General features: G+C 36.0%; 2 protein-coding genes and 1 pseudogene across 5 annotated transcripts; 2 read left to right on the top strand and 1 right to left on the bottom strand.

Annotated features, from left to right (window-relative positions):
• Positions 1–75: 75 nt before the first annotated feature.
• On the top strand, positions 76–1,226 carry LOC115977647. Its single transcript, XM_031099649.1, has one exon. The coding sequence runs from the start codon at positions 227–229 to the stop codon at positions 827–829; it is 603 nt and encodes a 200-aa protein (XP_030955509.1). The 5' UTR covers positions 76–226; the 3' UTR covers positions 830–1,226.
• On the top strand, positions 945–3,416 carry LOC115974106 (annotated as a pseudogene).
• A 1,803-nt stretch (positions 3,417–5,219) lies between these two features.
• LOC115977641 (zinc finger CCCH domain-containing protein 5) lies at positions 5,220–14,815 on the bottom strand. 4 transcript variants are annotated; one of them, XM_031099630.1, is made up of 10 exons: positions 13,921–14,815; positions 12,795–12,941; positions 12,555–12,692; positions 12,263–12,451; positions 10,923–10,988; positions 9,543–9,635; positions 8,600–8,716; positions 7,828–7,902; positions 7,393–7,613; positions 5,220–6,733 (listed from the first exon to the last, which is right to left on the bottom strand). In XM_031099630.1, the coding sequence occupies exons 1-10, from the start codon at positions 14,317–14,319 to the stop codon at positions 5,527–5,529; spliced, it is 2,652 nt and encodes an 883-aa protein (XP_030955490.1). In that variant the 5' UTR covers positions 14,320–14,815; the 3' UTR covers positions 5,220–5,526. The 4 variants fall into 4 exon arrangements, with proteins under 4 accessions (XP_030955490.1, XP_030955491.1, XP_030955492.1 ...); XM_031099631.1 differs by having other exon boundaries at positions 5,220–6,712; XM_031099632.1 differs by lacking the exon at positions 10,923–10,988 and having other exon boundaries at positions 12,293–12,451.
• Between the last annotated feature and the right edge of the window lie 30 nt (positions 14,816–14,845).

Below are 14,845 nucleotides of genomic sequence, written 5' to 3'. Positions count from 1 at the left end.
CTTTTGTCATTTTGCTGAATATCCCGACAGGAGCAGAACAAAGCATATTTGGTGGGGCCGTGGGGACAAGTGGGCTTGCAACGGTCACAAGATTTGAAAATTGTAAAAAAAACACATAAAAGTAAACGTTTATATTTTTAGTAGTCTCAACAGACAGACAATCCACCGCTCCTCTTTTTTTCAAAGATTCCGTATCAATGCTGTTGAAGAGTGCATATATGCATCTATGAACTCATCAACAATTTCATCTTCAGCTCTCACCCAATTTCCAAACCTAAAAAGAGTGTTTTGCAACTTCGCCAGCCACATGAAAATGCTGAAAGCAGTGAAGAAGCTCAAGTTCTGGTCAAGAAAGAAGAGAAAAAAGAAGACCCAAGAGCAAGAACCCTATTACCCTCACCCTCCCCGACCATGTCATTGTTGTCAGTACTCATCATGCTACTCAACAACTCAGCCCTCAGCTCCACCCTTACCACCATGGCTTGAACCTGAGCAGACCACCCATCACCATCATGCCATTCCAGCAGCTCCTTTGGTCCACCAGCCAAGTCAATTCCAATTCCAATTACCCCCACAAGAAGAGATTGTCTTGGAAACAACGACTACTCCATTGTATCATCCAACAGTGCCAGTGCCAGTGCCAGCTGCTGCTGAGAGCAACTACTCATCTTATCAGCAATACATGGTGCCAAATCCTGTCTATGGCATGCCTGTTGTGCAAACACCAAGGAGAGAGAGAACTGCAGGCTTTTTTGGATGTCTTGTTAACTTTGGCACTCATCTAATCCGATGCTTCTGCCCTTGTTTTCACATCCGAGAAGTTCACTGACATAGCATTAAGCAAGCCAATTATCATGACTTATTAGTTGGGTAGAATTCTATGCTACACACCCTTTTTTTTTTTTTTTTTTTAAATGTACTATATCTACATATTATAATAATAAATGAATGGGTTAAGAGTAGGCAAGTATGGTATACATATATATAAAAAAGAAAAAAGAAAAAAAAAGTGTGTATTCTGGTTAATTAGGCAAAAGTCAACTATGTGTATTTAGCAATTGGCATATGAGGGTGTTTAGTCTAGTCTAGTAACGTTGTTTGTATTTTTTGGAAATACGTGTGGGTAAAAAAGTGTGAAAATACGTATAATATTGTTTAAATATTGAAAACTGTTGTTCTAGTTACACTACCAAACAGCCTCAAAATCTATCAATAACAGTTTTATTTGCGAGTAGCTGAAAGAATTCATAACGTAGGCGGTGACTCGTTAAATTTATATGGTCTTCCCCCCCCCCCCCCACCCCCACAGAATTTTATATTAAAAATTCTCAGTTTACTTTATCTTTTATTATTACTATTTTACTACAGTTCAAGTCAGCTAAAAGAGAGAGAGGGAGAAAAGAAAAAAAGGCAAAAGAAAAGAGTGTCTTGTAGGCTTTCAACCAAACACGACCTTATCGATCCCCATTCCATTTCCACTCATTTTTCTCGATCCGATTCTCTCGGGGCTCGATATTTTAATTGTACGAACCATACGAGAATCATTCAATCTTTCTCTCTCTCTCAAGTATACTCTATATCTCTCGCTCTCTACGGTTCGTTTTTTTTTTGGCTATTGTTGTTTGCGTAGGATTTCTCTGCGGTTCGGATTATGTAAATTTTGTTCAGTGTTCAATAATCTTTCATACAATTAGAGTTTTTGTCACTGTGAATTGAAATCTGTGAGATCAGGATTTTTTAGTGCATTGTTTGGTTGGTGAGAAAAATGAAGGAAAGTGAGGCAAAAATGGAAATAATTTTTAATTTACAAAATATTTTTTTAATATTTAAATAATCAGTTCTTGCCCACCACTTGTTAATCAAACTTGTAGGGGCAACTGACCCCACTCGCCAGAACTAGTTACGGGCAATCCACTATATCATATAGTTGTAACCATGACATTTAATTTCTTGAGGAGAAGTCTAGCCTTCTCATCAGTTGTGAATTCTAATTTTCCTTTGAGGGTGTGTCGTTTTTGCTCCACAACAATTCTTGATAAAGAGACAGACATAACAACACCTTCAGTACCTCTTCTAGTTATTCTAGTAGTCTTCATCTCTCTCCATTGTTTACTGATGATGATAAAGCTCATTTGGGTAGTTATGATATCGAGCTTGTGGATCATGATACATGGAAAGTTTCATCGGGTTTAGCACAAGCTTGGCGAGAAGTAGATGGTGGTTCTTCAGTGGGAGCAAATTCTCTTATGGTTGATGAACAAGTTGATTCTTGTTCTGAAGTTGTTGAGTGTGATCAGGACTTCGATGACATTGATAATATGAGAATTCGTGGCAATCTGTTTTATAAACTTGACCGGGATTCCAAGGAATTTGAGGAGTACAATCTTGATTTCCACCGGAGGAAATCTTCAAATCGAGAGAATGGTCGAAAGGAATGCAAAAAGGCAGAGAAAAAGGAAATTCCAAGTGGTAACATGGCTCCAAGAGTTGAAAAACTTCCAAAGGCAGTAAGCAACAAATTTGTTAGTCTCCACTTGATGAAATGGATAATGCTTGTGTTGGTAACAGGAAGCTAAGGACTCCGACTTATAATCAGCTTACGGGTCCTTACCACGAACCTTTTTGCTTGGACATTTACATATCCAAGGCTTCTGTTCGTGCCTGTGTTATTCACAGGGTGACAAGTAAGGTTGTTGTTGTGGCACATTCCATTTCTAAAGACATGAAATTTGACCTAGCTTCAACTAGGAATGTGACTGCTTGTGGTGCTGTAGGGGCGGTTCTGGCTCAGAAAGCATCGGCTGATGATATTCATGATGTGGTTTACACTCCAAGGAAGGGGGACAGATTGGAAGGGAAGCTTCAGATTGTGCTTCAATCTATCATTGATAATGGTATCAATGTGAAGGTGAAGCTTAAGCAAAAGAGACCCATAAGAGGTGGTCTGTCATCTACACCTTAGAAGCATGGTTCAATTTGTTCTTTATAGCTAGTCCAGTCAGTTGTCACCTGAGTCTTTACTCTTAATTTTACTTCTTTAATTGAAACTAGCTCTGATTGCTTTTTGATGTGAACTATTATAGTTTGATCTGACCATTATGAGTTCACAGCAGGAGAAAATTTTAGTGAAGGCCCTTTGAAGAAGACAAGGACCTACAACTACAACAATACAATTCCAACCCCAAAGGTTGTCAGATTCTGAGTGTAGTTTTGTTCACCTCTCTCTGCTCTACAACTAAACACAGGACTAGAGGAATTTAGTCGACCGTGGTCACATGATTCTGTAGCAGGCTCAGTTATTTATTAGGGTGCTCAATATTGTCTTGCATCATCTCTTGTACAATCATTTGGAGTTCTTGGATTTGTTCTTTGTAATGTATGAATAACAATCAAATCTTAACTGCTACACACCCTTCTTTCTTTAATGTACTATATTTACGTTTTATAATAATAAATGAGCGGTTAAGATTAGGTAAGTATGGTATACATATGTAAAAAAGAAAAAAGAAAAAAGAAAAAAAGTGTGTAATGTAGAATGACCTGTCAATTAGGCTAAAGCCAACTATGTGTATTTAGCAATTGGCATATGAAATCTATCAATAACAAAATTTTATTTTTTAAAAGGTTTGTAATTAGTTTTTATTTATTTATTCTAAAGAGCAGCTGAAAGAATCCATAATGTAGGTGACAATTTATGGTTTTTTTCTCCTTAGAATTCCTAGTTTACTTTAAACGTTATTGTTACTGCTGTTTGGAAAACGAATCTTGATTTGTATATTTTCAAGCACAAAGAGTAAAGATGCATGTATAGTGCTGATTGTCGAACTGTTGTGGTGATAAATGATCACTTATTCCAAAAATTATACCTGAATTTATCATTTAATGTACTTTTTCAATAAATAAAGGCTAAATGCAATTTTCTCACTAATTATCTTAATACAAAACCTACTATCACTCTTCATATACCAAGATGTTTTCCTAAACATTATGCTCAGTCTCTTCAATAACACCATGATGGTGCTTAGGCTTGCAAATTTCAGTAAGAATACCTAAGATTATCAAATCAAAGGCAAACCCTATACATTTTGAAAGATGATATAAATAGTTGTGTTAATTTGAATAAGTATGCATGTCTTTTGCATAAAAAGTGCTTCATGTCATCCTTCACAGCCAAGAGAAGTGCTATTAAAGACAATGAGGGACCACACTATTATGATTTAAGTAAATCTAGCATTGCATAAACTTTTGCCACAACTATTCTATGTGACAGACTATGATTGACTATATGTCACTTTCATTTAGACCCCACACTTTTTCTCTACCACTCATAGTATACCACATGGATAGTTGTGGCAAAATTTGTGGATTATTGTGTGGTCTTAGAATTTTTGTTATGATTTTTGCTCTTCCAAAATTCTTCAGCCGTGTGTCCCAAACAAGAGATAGAAATAGATACCCAAATAGAAGATGATTTTCATTTTAGATAGATATAGTCGACTTCGGAGTTCTCAAAATAAGCACCATAATCAATCTCTGAGGCCTTGTTTGGATTTTTTTTCATCACTCATCACTTATCACTCAATTTCCGTCACTCATCGCTCATCACTCATTACTCATCACTTAAAATACCCTACCCGTTTGGCACCATCACTCACTTGTCATCATTCAATATTTTTCACACTGTTTGTAGGCCCTATACCTGCACTCAGTGCAGTTTTTTTTTTTTTTTTTTTTTTCCCCAGTCCCCAAACTCACCAAACCCAATGAAAAAAAAAAAAAAAAAAAACAAAAACCCAAACTCACAAAACCCAGTGAAAAAAAAAAAACCCGAACCCAATGAAAGAAGAAGAAAAAGAAAGAAAGAACTGAAGACTGAAAATATTCTGTGATAAAGAACCAAAAAAAAAGAAAAGGAAGCACGAACTGACAAGATTCTGGCGAAAAGGAAGAAAAAAAAGAAAAGAAGAGAGAGAACAAACCCAAGAGAAGAAAGAAAAGTGGAGGAAAAAAAAAAAAAGGTCAAAAGGTGCGGCTGACCTGACTAGTGGGTCCTTCAATGTGTGTTTAATTACAAAAATGCCATTGAAAATAGCTAAAATGTGTTTTCAGTTTCCATAACTCATCGCTCAAAAATTAGAAAATTGAGTGATGAAAATAGAATTATTGAAATCCAAACAAGTTTTTGAGTCATGTATCCCATCATTTTTGAGTTATGAGTTATGGAAACTAGAAATCCAAACACCCCCTGAATATTTGAAGATTTAAGAAACAGAGACTGCAATCTCACATGAAAATTATATGCAACATTAAAACCTAAGACTATCAACCTAATGCTGAATCTAGATCCTAATTGTCAACAGTAGAGGCAGGAAAGATTATATGCAAAATCAAGAACTAAAGCTAAATGTGATTTATCTGGACATCATGTTTATCATCATTCATCCCTTCTATCATATTGACCCAGTGTGCCAAACTAGTAACTCTCAGCAATTGTGATCTATCTTACAAGTTTCTCGTAATTCTAACTTAATCAGGTTCCCAACGGTCCTGCTTGTCGATATATTTATCAGAGTTGTAGTTTGACTCAAGGTCATGTGATTTGTGTCTCTGGACATACTGATCTGAACTGTTGGACTCACGACTCCCATCTGATTCCAAATTCTCATTTATGCTATCCCATCTTGAGTGACTATGCATGGAGCCTCTTTCCAGACCAGATTTTTCTATGCTGGATTCCCTACTGTGAAATTTATCTTTCAATTTTTTTGCTGGCTCCCCTTCATGATCTGAGTAATCCGATGCTTCATTCCTGTGTCTCGTATGTTTCCTAGTTTGACTCTTGTGTTTTTCTCCATCACTGTCCAACCAATCAGAGCTAAGATTAGTATCATCAGCCCTGTTTTTGCTACCCCCACGATTGTGGTCACGTCTTGAGCTTTTCCTCTTTTTATGATGGTGTCTATCTCGGTTGGTGTCCCTATCTGACCACTCTCCTTCAGGATCATGACTTCTGTTCTTGCTGTCCTTATGATAATCTGAATGTTCTACTTTCCTCAGATGTCTTGAGCTTTCACTCCTTTTTCTATGGTGCCTGTCTATGTCTCTCTCCCCATCTGACCACTCTCCATCAGTATCAAGAGTTCTGTTCTTGCTGTCCATATGATCATCTGGATGTCCCACTTTTCTCCTGTGTCTTGAACTTTTGGTCATGTAAGCATCATGTGTTTCCTGGTCTCCATCTCTATCTGACCAATTGCCACCAAATTTTTCTTGGCCTTCACAATCATCCACAAATTTAGCATTTCTGCTGTGTCTTGAGCTTTTCCTAGCATGACTGTCGTGAGTTTCTCTATCTTCACTCCTATCTGAATAGCCCCTCTCAGATTCAACTTCATGTGTTCTATGATTGACATCTCTGTTCTGGCGTCTTGAGCTTTTCCTTGCACTACCATAGTACCTATCTTTGTACCTGTCAGACCATTCACCCTCAGAATCAGTATCATGACTTCTACTCTTCCTATAATAACTGCCTTTAAAGTTCGTATTCTCTCCATGCATATCCTCATCAAGAACTTCCATCTGCTTTCTGTCGTTACTCGTGCGCCCCCTCCGTTGTGTGCTCTTTTGAATATCATTTTTGTTGTCATTTCTTCCACTAGAACCACCACCATTCAAGTAGTCAATCTCTTTGGATTTAGATCTTGAGTAATACCTGCCATGGAAATTTGAGGAACTATAGAAAAACATTCAATCATATAGAAGAAACAGAAAGGGGTAGACCAATTTAAAATGCATAAAATATATAAGAGTTGGATGAAACAGAACATGAAATTAGTACAAGTTTGTACAATTAACTAGGTGCCATTAAAAAAAAAAAAAAAAAAAAGCCAACAAACTTGGATTCTGCCTTAAATAACGCCAAAAAAGATTTTGCATGCAATGGCCAAATTAAGAAACTTCTACTCCAGTCAACAGGAAAATTCAGCACATTGAATTGAATATTAGCAAGAGTTTTTTATAGAGCAACATTACGATTGACAACTATTTTTTACCAACCAATTTTATTTCCTTCTTGCATATTGATACATTGTTGTGCACATTATCTGGCCATATTTTGAACATTACACGATTTACAAATGCCTTCAAAATTTATAAAATCGTTTGACAGCTTGTTGGGATATCTTGGAATGAGAAATTTGAAAAAATAAATCAACACTCCTAATAATTGAAAGGTTTTGATGAAAATAGATTAAAAACACTTACTCTGGTCTGTTTATATTGAAAAAGTTTAGGATTACTAAAACATTGAATTGCAAAACATAGTTCAATATACCAGGTTTCACAAACACTAGATACTGCATGCTGCATCTACTGCTAAAAGTATATGCACACCTGTCTACATCAGTTAACCTCTTTCTAGAGTGCCTCAGCTGACCCAAACTTTCTTGCTCCACCTCTTTCTGGTACCCCACTTCATCAGAATAACCAAATAAAGAAGCCATCTTTCTCACCCAATATCTTGGGGGTGGTTTATCAAAATCAGCCCATTCATAGTCTCCACCAGGATTGCGGAAACAATGGATAAAATTGCATGCAGTACCATGAGAACATGTCTGTAAAGATTCAACAAGAAAGGCCATTAACAAGAACAAAGGACAGACTCAAATTAACATAGAAAAGTGACTCAAGATTGATGTTCTTATATTATTCAAAACAAAATTTTGGAAAATTTCTGCACAAAATTAAAAGCATAACAGAAACCAGCAAAAGCCAACAAAGAGAATGCAACTGCCTCAAATAAAAATAAAGGTGATGGGCTGGTTGTACCTTGAACCTTGACTTCATATACTCCCCACAAATGGCAACTTTCCATCTGGTGACATTGACAAATTCACAACTTATCTGCCCAAAAAAATACCAATATCAATAAACCACCCTCAAGAAACTAATGTTGAATTTATTATTTATTTTTGGTAAGAAGATTTTGGCACTAAGGGAAGGGAAGGCAAGATTCAAAATTTTAAACTAGTGACCTCCGATTCATGAGGTGTGGGTTCAAGGTCGAAAAATGAAAGAATTAAAGTTGGGCAGTTAAAAGACCACTACGGATATGGCAAAGGAGCAACAAATTATTGATATTCTCATCTGGAACTGGGATAAAAATATTATCTCAATTACAGGTGGAACTGGGACTACTCCAAAAACTAGATTAAAATGATGTTTTAATTTCATAGGACACTCATCTGTCAAAGGAAAATGGTATTTGTAGTCAAAGGTACACAGAGAGAGAGAGAGAGGGAGAGAGAGAAGAAAAGAGCATACAGATTGTGGAGTATAAAAACCATAATTATCATTACTAAATCCATAAAAACAAGTAGTTATATAACAAAGACACAGCACATATCAATTAAATGATAAACCATATCAAACACCAAATTTCTACAATAAAAAAGTATACAATATGAAATATGGTAGAGGGTAATACGCTGGGGGATAGAGCCAAGTGCTTGTGCAAGAAATACACTGCCTACTAGCTAAAATAATCTTAGACACAGTGACTCATATTGAAGAGACTTCACATTTGAAGCAGATGCAGTACCTGTTTGCCAGCAAAGTACCGACCATTAATAGAATTATAAACAAGAACAGCTGAATCCAGTGACTTATATTGTACATAGACATTTCCCCGCAAGTGGAATGCACCATTTCTGCACACCTGACAAAGACATGACATTTGTTACTCTAAGATTGGAAACAGATACAAGATTTAAGAAAGTCAAGTTCCAGGCCACATATTGTTGCTCCACAACAATATGCTTTGGGTGTTCTCCCTTTCAATATCCTTAAAGGCAAAATAAGGGAAGCTAAAGAAAATTGCTTAGACATATTCAAATAATCTTAAGAAGCAAAGGATTTTTGAAGAGTTTCCTTTTCATTGTACTTTCTAGGAACTGACAATGAGCTCTAGTTACTAGCACCTCCTCCCCTTATAAGAGTGGGGTGGAGGATGGGGTTGTGGGTTCAATGGGGTCAGTGTGTATCTTACCAATTAAAAATAAAATACAATAAAAAATTTCCCAGGAACCAGAGAGGTTTAATACATCTCTCGATAGAGTGTAGCATACATGAGTTTAGTAAAAAAAAAAACTGAAATTTTCATGGACAAAAAATGTTTACATGAGAAAAGAGAAGGGGGGCGGGAGTTTTCTAACATCTAGAATAGGCATTAAGTTTAACCATCCTAAATGAGTAAAACAGATGCTTATTTTCTTGTCAGGATATTTTCTAATCTCAGAGAAAGATATATATAACTCTACCAAAATGAAACAAAAATCCAAACTCTGTGCAGTTTTAGCACCGGATAAACAATTCATATTTAATAAATATAAATAATCAACAAATCCTCAACCAACAAGTTGTTCGATGGACACATATTTGTAATAATCCTCAACCATCCAAAAACACAACATCCCACAATCAGGTGAGAACATGTTACTAACATATTTGGCTTTAAAAAAAATGCATGGACAGCAGTCAACAACCTTAAAATTTACAATTTCCCCAAACTTCAAAAACTCTGTATGCACATCCTCATAAAATTCTTCATAACAACCTTCAACCTCTTCATCTGTGTGCTGAGAAGGAAAAAAAAGAAGAAGAAGAAACAATCAAACCATCATAATTTATCAGATATAAAGACATTAGGCACTTATAAGATGATAAGCAACATGATGGATCCTGGTATCTCAATTTCTCAAGATCCATGTAAAAAAGCCTGCCAGCCTCCACAAAATCATGCTCATGGTTTTAACTTTGGCTAATATCCATGACTTTTTGATAATATAAAATCGGGCAGCTATGGAGACTGCCCAATTTGAGTTGGTGTAAAATTAGGCCGTGATTAGGAAGTTTGGACACCTTTTGATAAGACAATAATGAATTAAAAGTTTGGGAAAAAAAATTTTACGTGGTAAGATAAATAATCTAAAATTCAAACCAAAATTAAAAGATGTATGTACATTTACAGTAGTCAAAAAAAGTTTGTACCCTGCACGTTCAAGAATTAGGACCTATTTTAAAATTTGTGCTGCAAACTAGTTCACCCGTCAATTAGCAAACTAAAAAACACAAGAAGATCAATGACATAAACACAAGCAAGCGCATCCATGTGCCCAGACACCATCTCTCTCTCTCAGTGACTGTCTAAGCACACATGTAAAAGAAAAATGGCAAACCAGCATTGGCTCAATTATAATGATAAGAAAAAAGTCCATATAAAAGCTAACTTATCATATTGGACTTAAAATTGACACAAGATACTTCCCCTAAACTGGGGCATGTATATGCAACCATGCAAAAAATGTAGACAAGAGGAGGTAGCATATAGCTAATTTTTTCACATTAGCAACAAGACTTAGTAGTTGGAAGGTTATGCTTCAACCCAAGGAGGCAGATGACTCTCGACTAGTTAGGAGTTAGGACCTTCAGGCAACAGGGACAGAAAGGGATATCTTATGACGCTCAAAAGAGCCACTAAAATTAGGAGGTATGAGAAATTGTAAATCCTGGGAATATATTAAATAACTCAAAAAACTTTGGCATAATAACCCTAGATAGTCCTAATGCCTAATGCAAATGCGTAGCATGACAGATTTTGCAGAGTTCATGAGAACATTATACTCTGTATCAAACTTGTGATGCATAAAAACCAAAATAACTAAAGTTAATTAGTCATTTAGTTGCTAATTGGATTAATCATGGTATACAATGTAAGCTTCCATGAACTATTTACATTTCTCATTATTTAATACACACACACGCAAAATAAACATGAATTTTTTTTGTTTCATGATAGCAGTGACGCATACGCTCTTCCCTCTTTACATCTTTAACACAAGAAAATGCCAAATGTATCCACATACAAGTATTGTTGCCTGCATTCTCAAACCTCGCAAGGTAATGGCCATTACCAGCAGAGAGCTCCAATACTCCCAGTCAAAAAATCCACTAGTCGTCAAGGAAAATACTCATGAAGTAAGATAACTATAATAAATTTACTAACAAAAAAATCTCAAATATGAAACCAAACTCGGTTTTATGGAATATAAATAAATGAAAAAAAAAAAAAAAAAAACCCTTCCCTTATTAACTATTTTTTGATAAGGAATTTTTTTTTTGAAGTTCACAAATGATGGAATAATGGTTTCATTTATATAAGATCAAAGGAAAAAAATAAGGAAGAAAGAAATAAAGAAATGAAAGGGTAAAAGGAAGCTAAAAATAAAAAAACGTAATAATCTAGGAGATGAACAATTACTAGTTAAAAAAAAAAAAAAAGGAAGACATTGTAAGATAACCACCCCTGAGAGCAAGTAGGATACAAAATTGCTAATTTCTTTTACTCCAACCAACCAATGCCAAAACCATGAACCTTCATTGAAGTGAATCTTGAGATGAATTTCTGATTTAAGGTCAAAGAACAGCAACAATAATTCTAAACATGAAAAGGACTAAATTAAGATCTACGTATAATATAAAATCAACCACAGAAAGACTAACACAAATATAAAAGTTTCAAATCATAACATGACCTATGACTAAAATAGCATCTGCATTTAGGATTTACAGGGGAAAAAGATGCAAATATTATGCACATATTACATAAGAAAGTACAGGAAGCAGTATATAGTTCTGCATTGAGCTTAGTTGAGCTTACTGTCACATCATGATTTAGCAGCAACAGTAGCTGAAAATCAGTTTGATATGTTTAGCAAGATGTCAACCACATGCTGATGTTGATAAAACACTAATTCACAAAAGGATACACAAGACATAAATCACCAATTAAGATGTGCCAAGTATTGACAAACGCCATCCCTGACATTATTCTGTGCTGCTTATATGAGACACTTATAGTAGCAACAAAAGAACCCAGCAAAAGAAAAAATTTATATAGTAGAAACAAAAGAAAGATCTGCATAACCATGATGCATCATCCCAACTTATTTAAAAATTGTTAGAATTATGTGGTTAAATTATTAAATTTACCATCCCAATAGCTTAAGCTTTTAGGACAATTAGTAATTTAACATGATATCAAAGCCAGGTTAAGCTTAAGCTATTGGGATATGGTAAATTTAATCATTTAACCACATAATTCTAACAAAAATAAATAAATAAAGTTTTATTTTTGATGATCCCATCTTTAGTTACCCCACACTGTTCAATGACTGTAGAAGCTTTAGAGTTATTATCAGGATACAAGAATCACATGAAGGCAGCGTTTACAGACCTCAAGCCCCTCGTCTTGCTCCCAAGCAAGGCCAGGACCATTGTACATGTTCCTGATAAGCAGTGTGCATGATTTATCAGGGTAAAAATGAACTCTGCTGCAACGCTGACCAAAACGACAAGCTCCAGTTTTTAAATGGAAAGGACAATGAGCTTTATCCTGCGAAATATACAAGTACACAGCTTAAAGATTAAAGACTATGCACACGTACAAGACAGACATATTTAAAGTAATCATGAGAGAGAGGACGTATCTGACTAACCTGTTCGGTTCCAAAATTTGGAACTTGTTGAGTAACATTTTCAATGATCTGTTCTGCTGATAATTTGGGTGCATTATTATAATCAGCAAATGCTTCAGACTGTGGAGGAAGAGGGTTTGACGTAGGCCTATCAGCATTCTGCAGAGTAAATGATAACCTCTATGAATCTTCACATCCAAAACATAATACACACCACAAAGACAATTAATCTAAATTTAGTTGATGATTGACATAGCATACGTCTATTCTTTGTTGGTTGGCGTCCTTCTTTGGAACCTTGACCCTTTTCTTCTTGACAATGATCTCGTTTCCTTTCCAGATAATCTCAGCAGGCCCTTCTACATATTCCCAATCGTCATCCTCATTGAGCTCATTTTCATTTTCAGCCTGCCATATTATGCAGAGCAATTTAGAAAAATCATTTCTGATATACAAAAAGAATCTCCTCCTAAATTACAAAAAAACCACTATGAGTTGCTGCCATAATAGCATTCTTAAACATCAATTCTCGCTTTTGAAAAAAACGTATTCTTAAAAATGATGGCTATTCTTTGTCCCCCTGATGAAACCCTTCATTTTAAAAATTAATCAAATCCACTTATCCTTAAGATAACCACGTATAAAGACTACAAGTTTACAATATACTTGACTCACAAAAACCAAAAAACAGTTAGCATCAACCAAAAATATACTAAGCATCATCTACGCATCTCTAAGTCAAATTCCCAAGTTTGCATTTAGATTTGAGGGTTTCAAATTCCATTGATTTGAGCTCTGAGGAATTTTGCTCTAACAAAATCATCTACACCTAATCGTTTCAAATCTACCTATTAATAAGGCTCAAATCCATACATAAATTTCATCAAATAGAAAGGAAAAAAAATCTGTATCGATTTTCTATTCAAGTCATTTAAACTAAAAATTGAAATACAAATCCTTTTCTTCAAATTCTTCCATTCAAACGAACCATAAACGATATAACCATAACCTCTTTTCTTTCACATCCCACACTTCTTCCCTAAGCTACAAGATAGCAATTGAAGTGGTTTCAAAACTAGCTTCTTTTATTCCACATACTTTTCTCATCATTCAAACAGAATCACAAACTTGAAAATAGAACAAAACAACAAAAAAGAACAGCCAAATTTTCATAAGCCTATTTTCTTTCTTTTTCCCACACTTTCTCAGCAGCCAAACGAAACCGCAAACATACTCAACATATATATCTACATGCTTTCTCATCATTCAAACAGAACCGCAAACTTAAAAACACAGAATAATACAACAAAAATAAACGCATTTTCTTTTCTTTTCCCACAATTTCTCAGCATCCAAACTGAAACAATGATCAAATAGAAAAACAAACCTGTTGTTGTCTTCTCGAATCTTCTTCAAGAGCCTTCTTTCTTCGCTCCTCCTCTTCTTCCTCTTCCTCCTCCTTCTTCTTCCTCTCCATGGCTTCGATCCACGCCTTCTCTCGCTCCTCGAACTCCTTCCTATCCCTCTCCATCCTCTCCTTCTCCTCCTCCTCCATCATCCTCAGCTTCCTCTGCTCCTCCGGATCGTTCAGCCTCGCTTCCTCTTCCTCTCGCTCCTTCTCCGCCATTTCCTTCCTCATCTGCTTCCTCTTCATCTTCTTCTTCGCCTTCCTCTTCTCCTTCCTCCTCATTCTCTCCGCCATACCCTCCGTCTCTTCTTCGACTTCCTCCATCATTTCACGCTCTTCTTCTTCTTCGTCTTCTTTGCCTGCTATTGGCTCTGCCATTAGGTTCTTATTACCATGACAGAAGAAAATCGCGCTTGCGAGAAATTTTCCCGGAAAGTTTTGGTCGAGAAAATTCGATGCACACAAATTTTCCCTCAAACAAACAGAGCCCTCTCACTCTCAATCATTCACCACCACAGTATACAATTTACAAAGAACTCACCAATTATGAAATTTTATGATGGTAATGAAACGCACCGTTTAAATTCCCTCTTAAACGCGCCGTTTTCTAGTTAGCGGTAAATAGCGCTTTTATTTAAAATGGGCTGAGGAAGGCAGCGGCAAAGATGAGCTGGGCTTCGAAGTGATGAATCGGGTCGGCGATGGTGCGTGAGCTTCGGTGGCGGCGGTGAGGAGGTTGATGAATCGGTGAGAGTTTGTGGATGAGGATGATGGGAATCGGTTTGTGGAGGATGAGAGTTTGAGCGCTGTGATATCCATTGGGTAATGGATATCCAACTCTACCCGATTCAAATATTTCGGGTAATACTCGGTTCTTAATGGGTAGAATTCAACCGGATAGGAT

The sequence above is a fragment of the Quercus lobata genome, chromosome 2 (genome assembly GCF_001633185.2).
Source record: "Quercus lobata isolate SW786 chromosome 2, ValleyOak3.0 Primary Assembly, whole genome shotgun sequence".
Classification (NCBI taxonomy): domain Eukaryota; kingdom Viridiplantae; phylum Streptophyta; class Magnoliopsida; order Fagales; family Fagaceae; genus Quercus; species Quercus lobata.
This window is presented reverse-complemented; position numbering and strand designations above follow the sequence as displayed.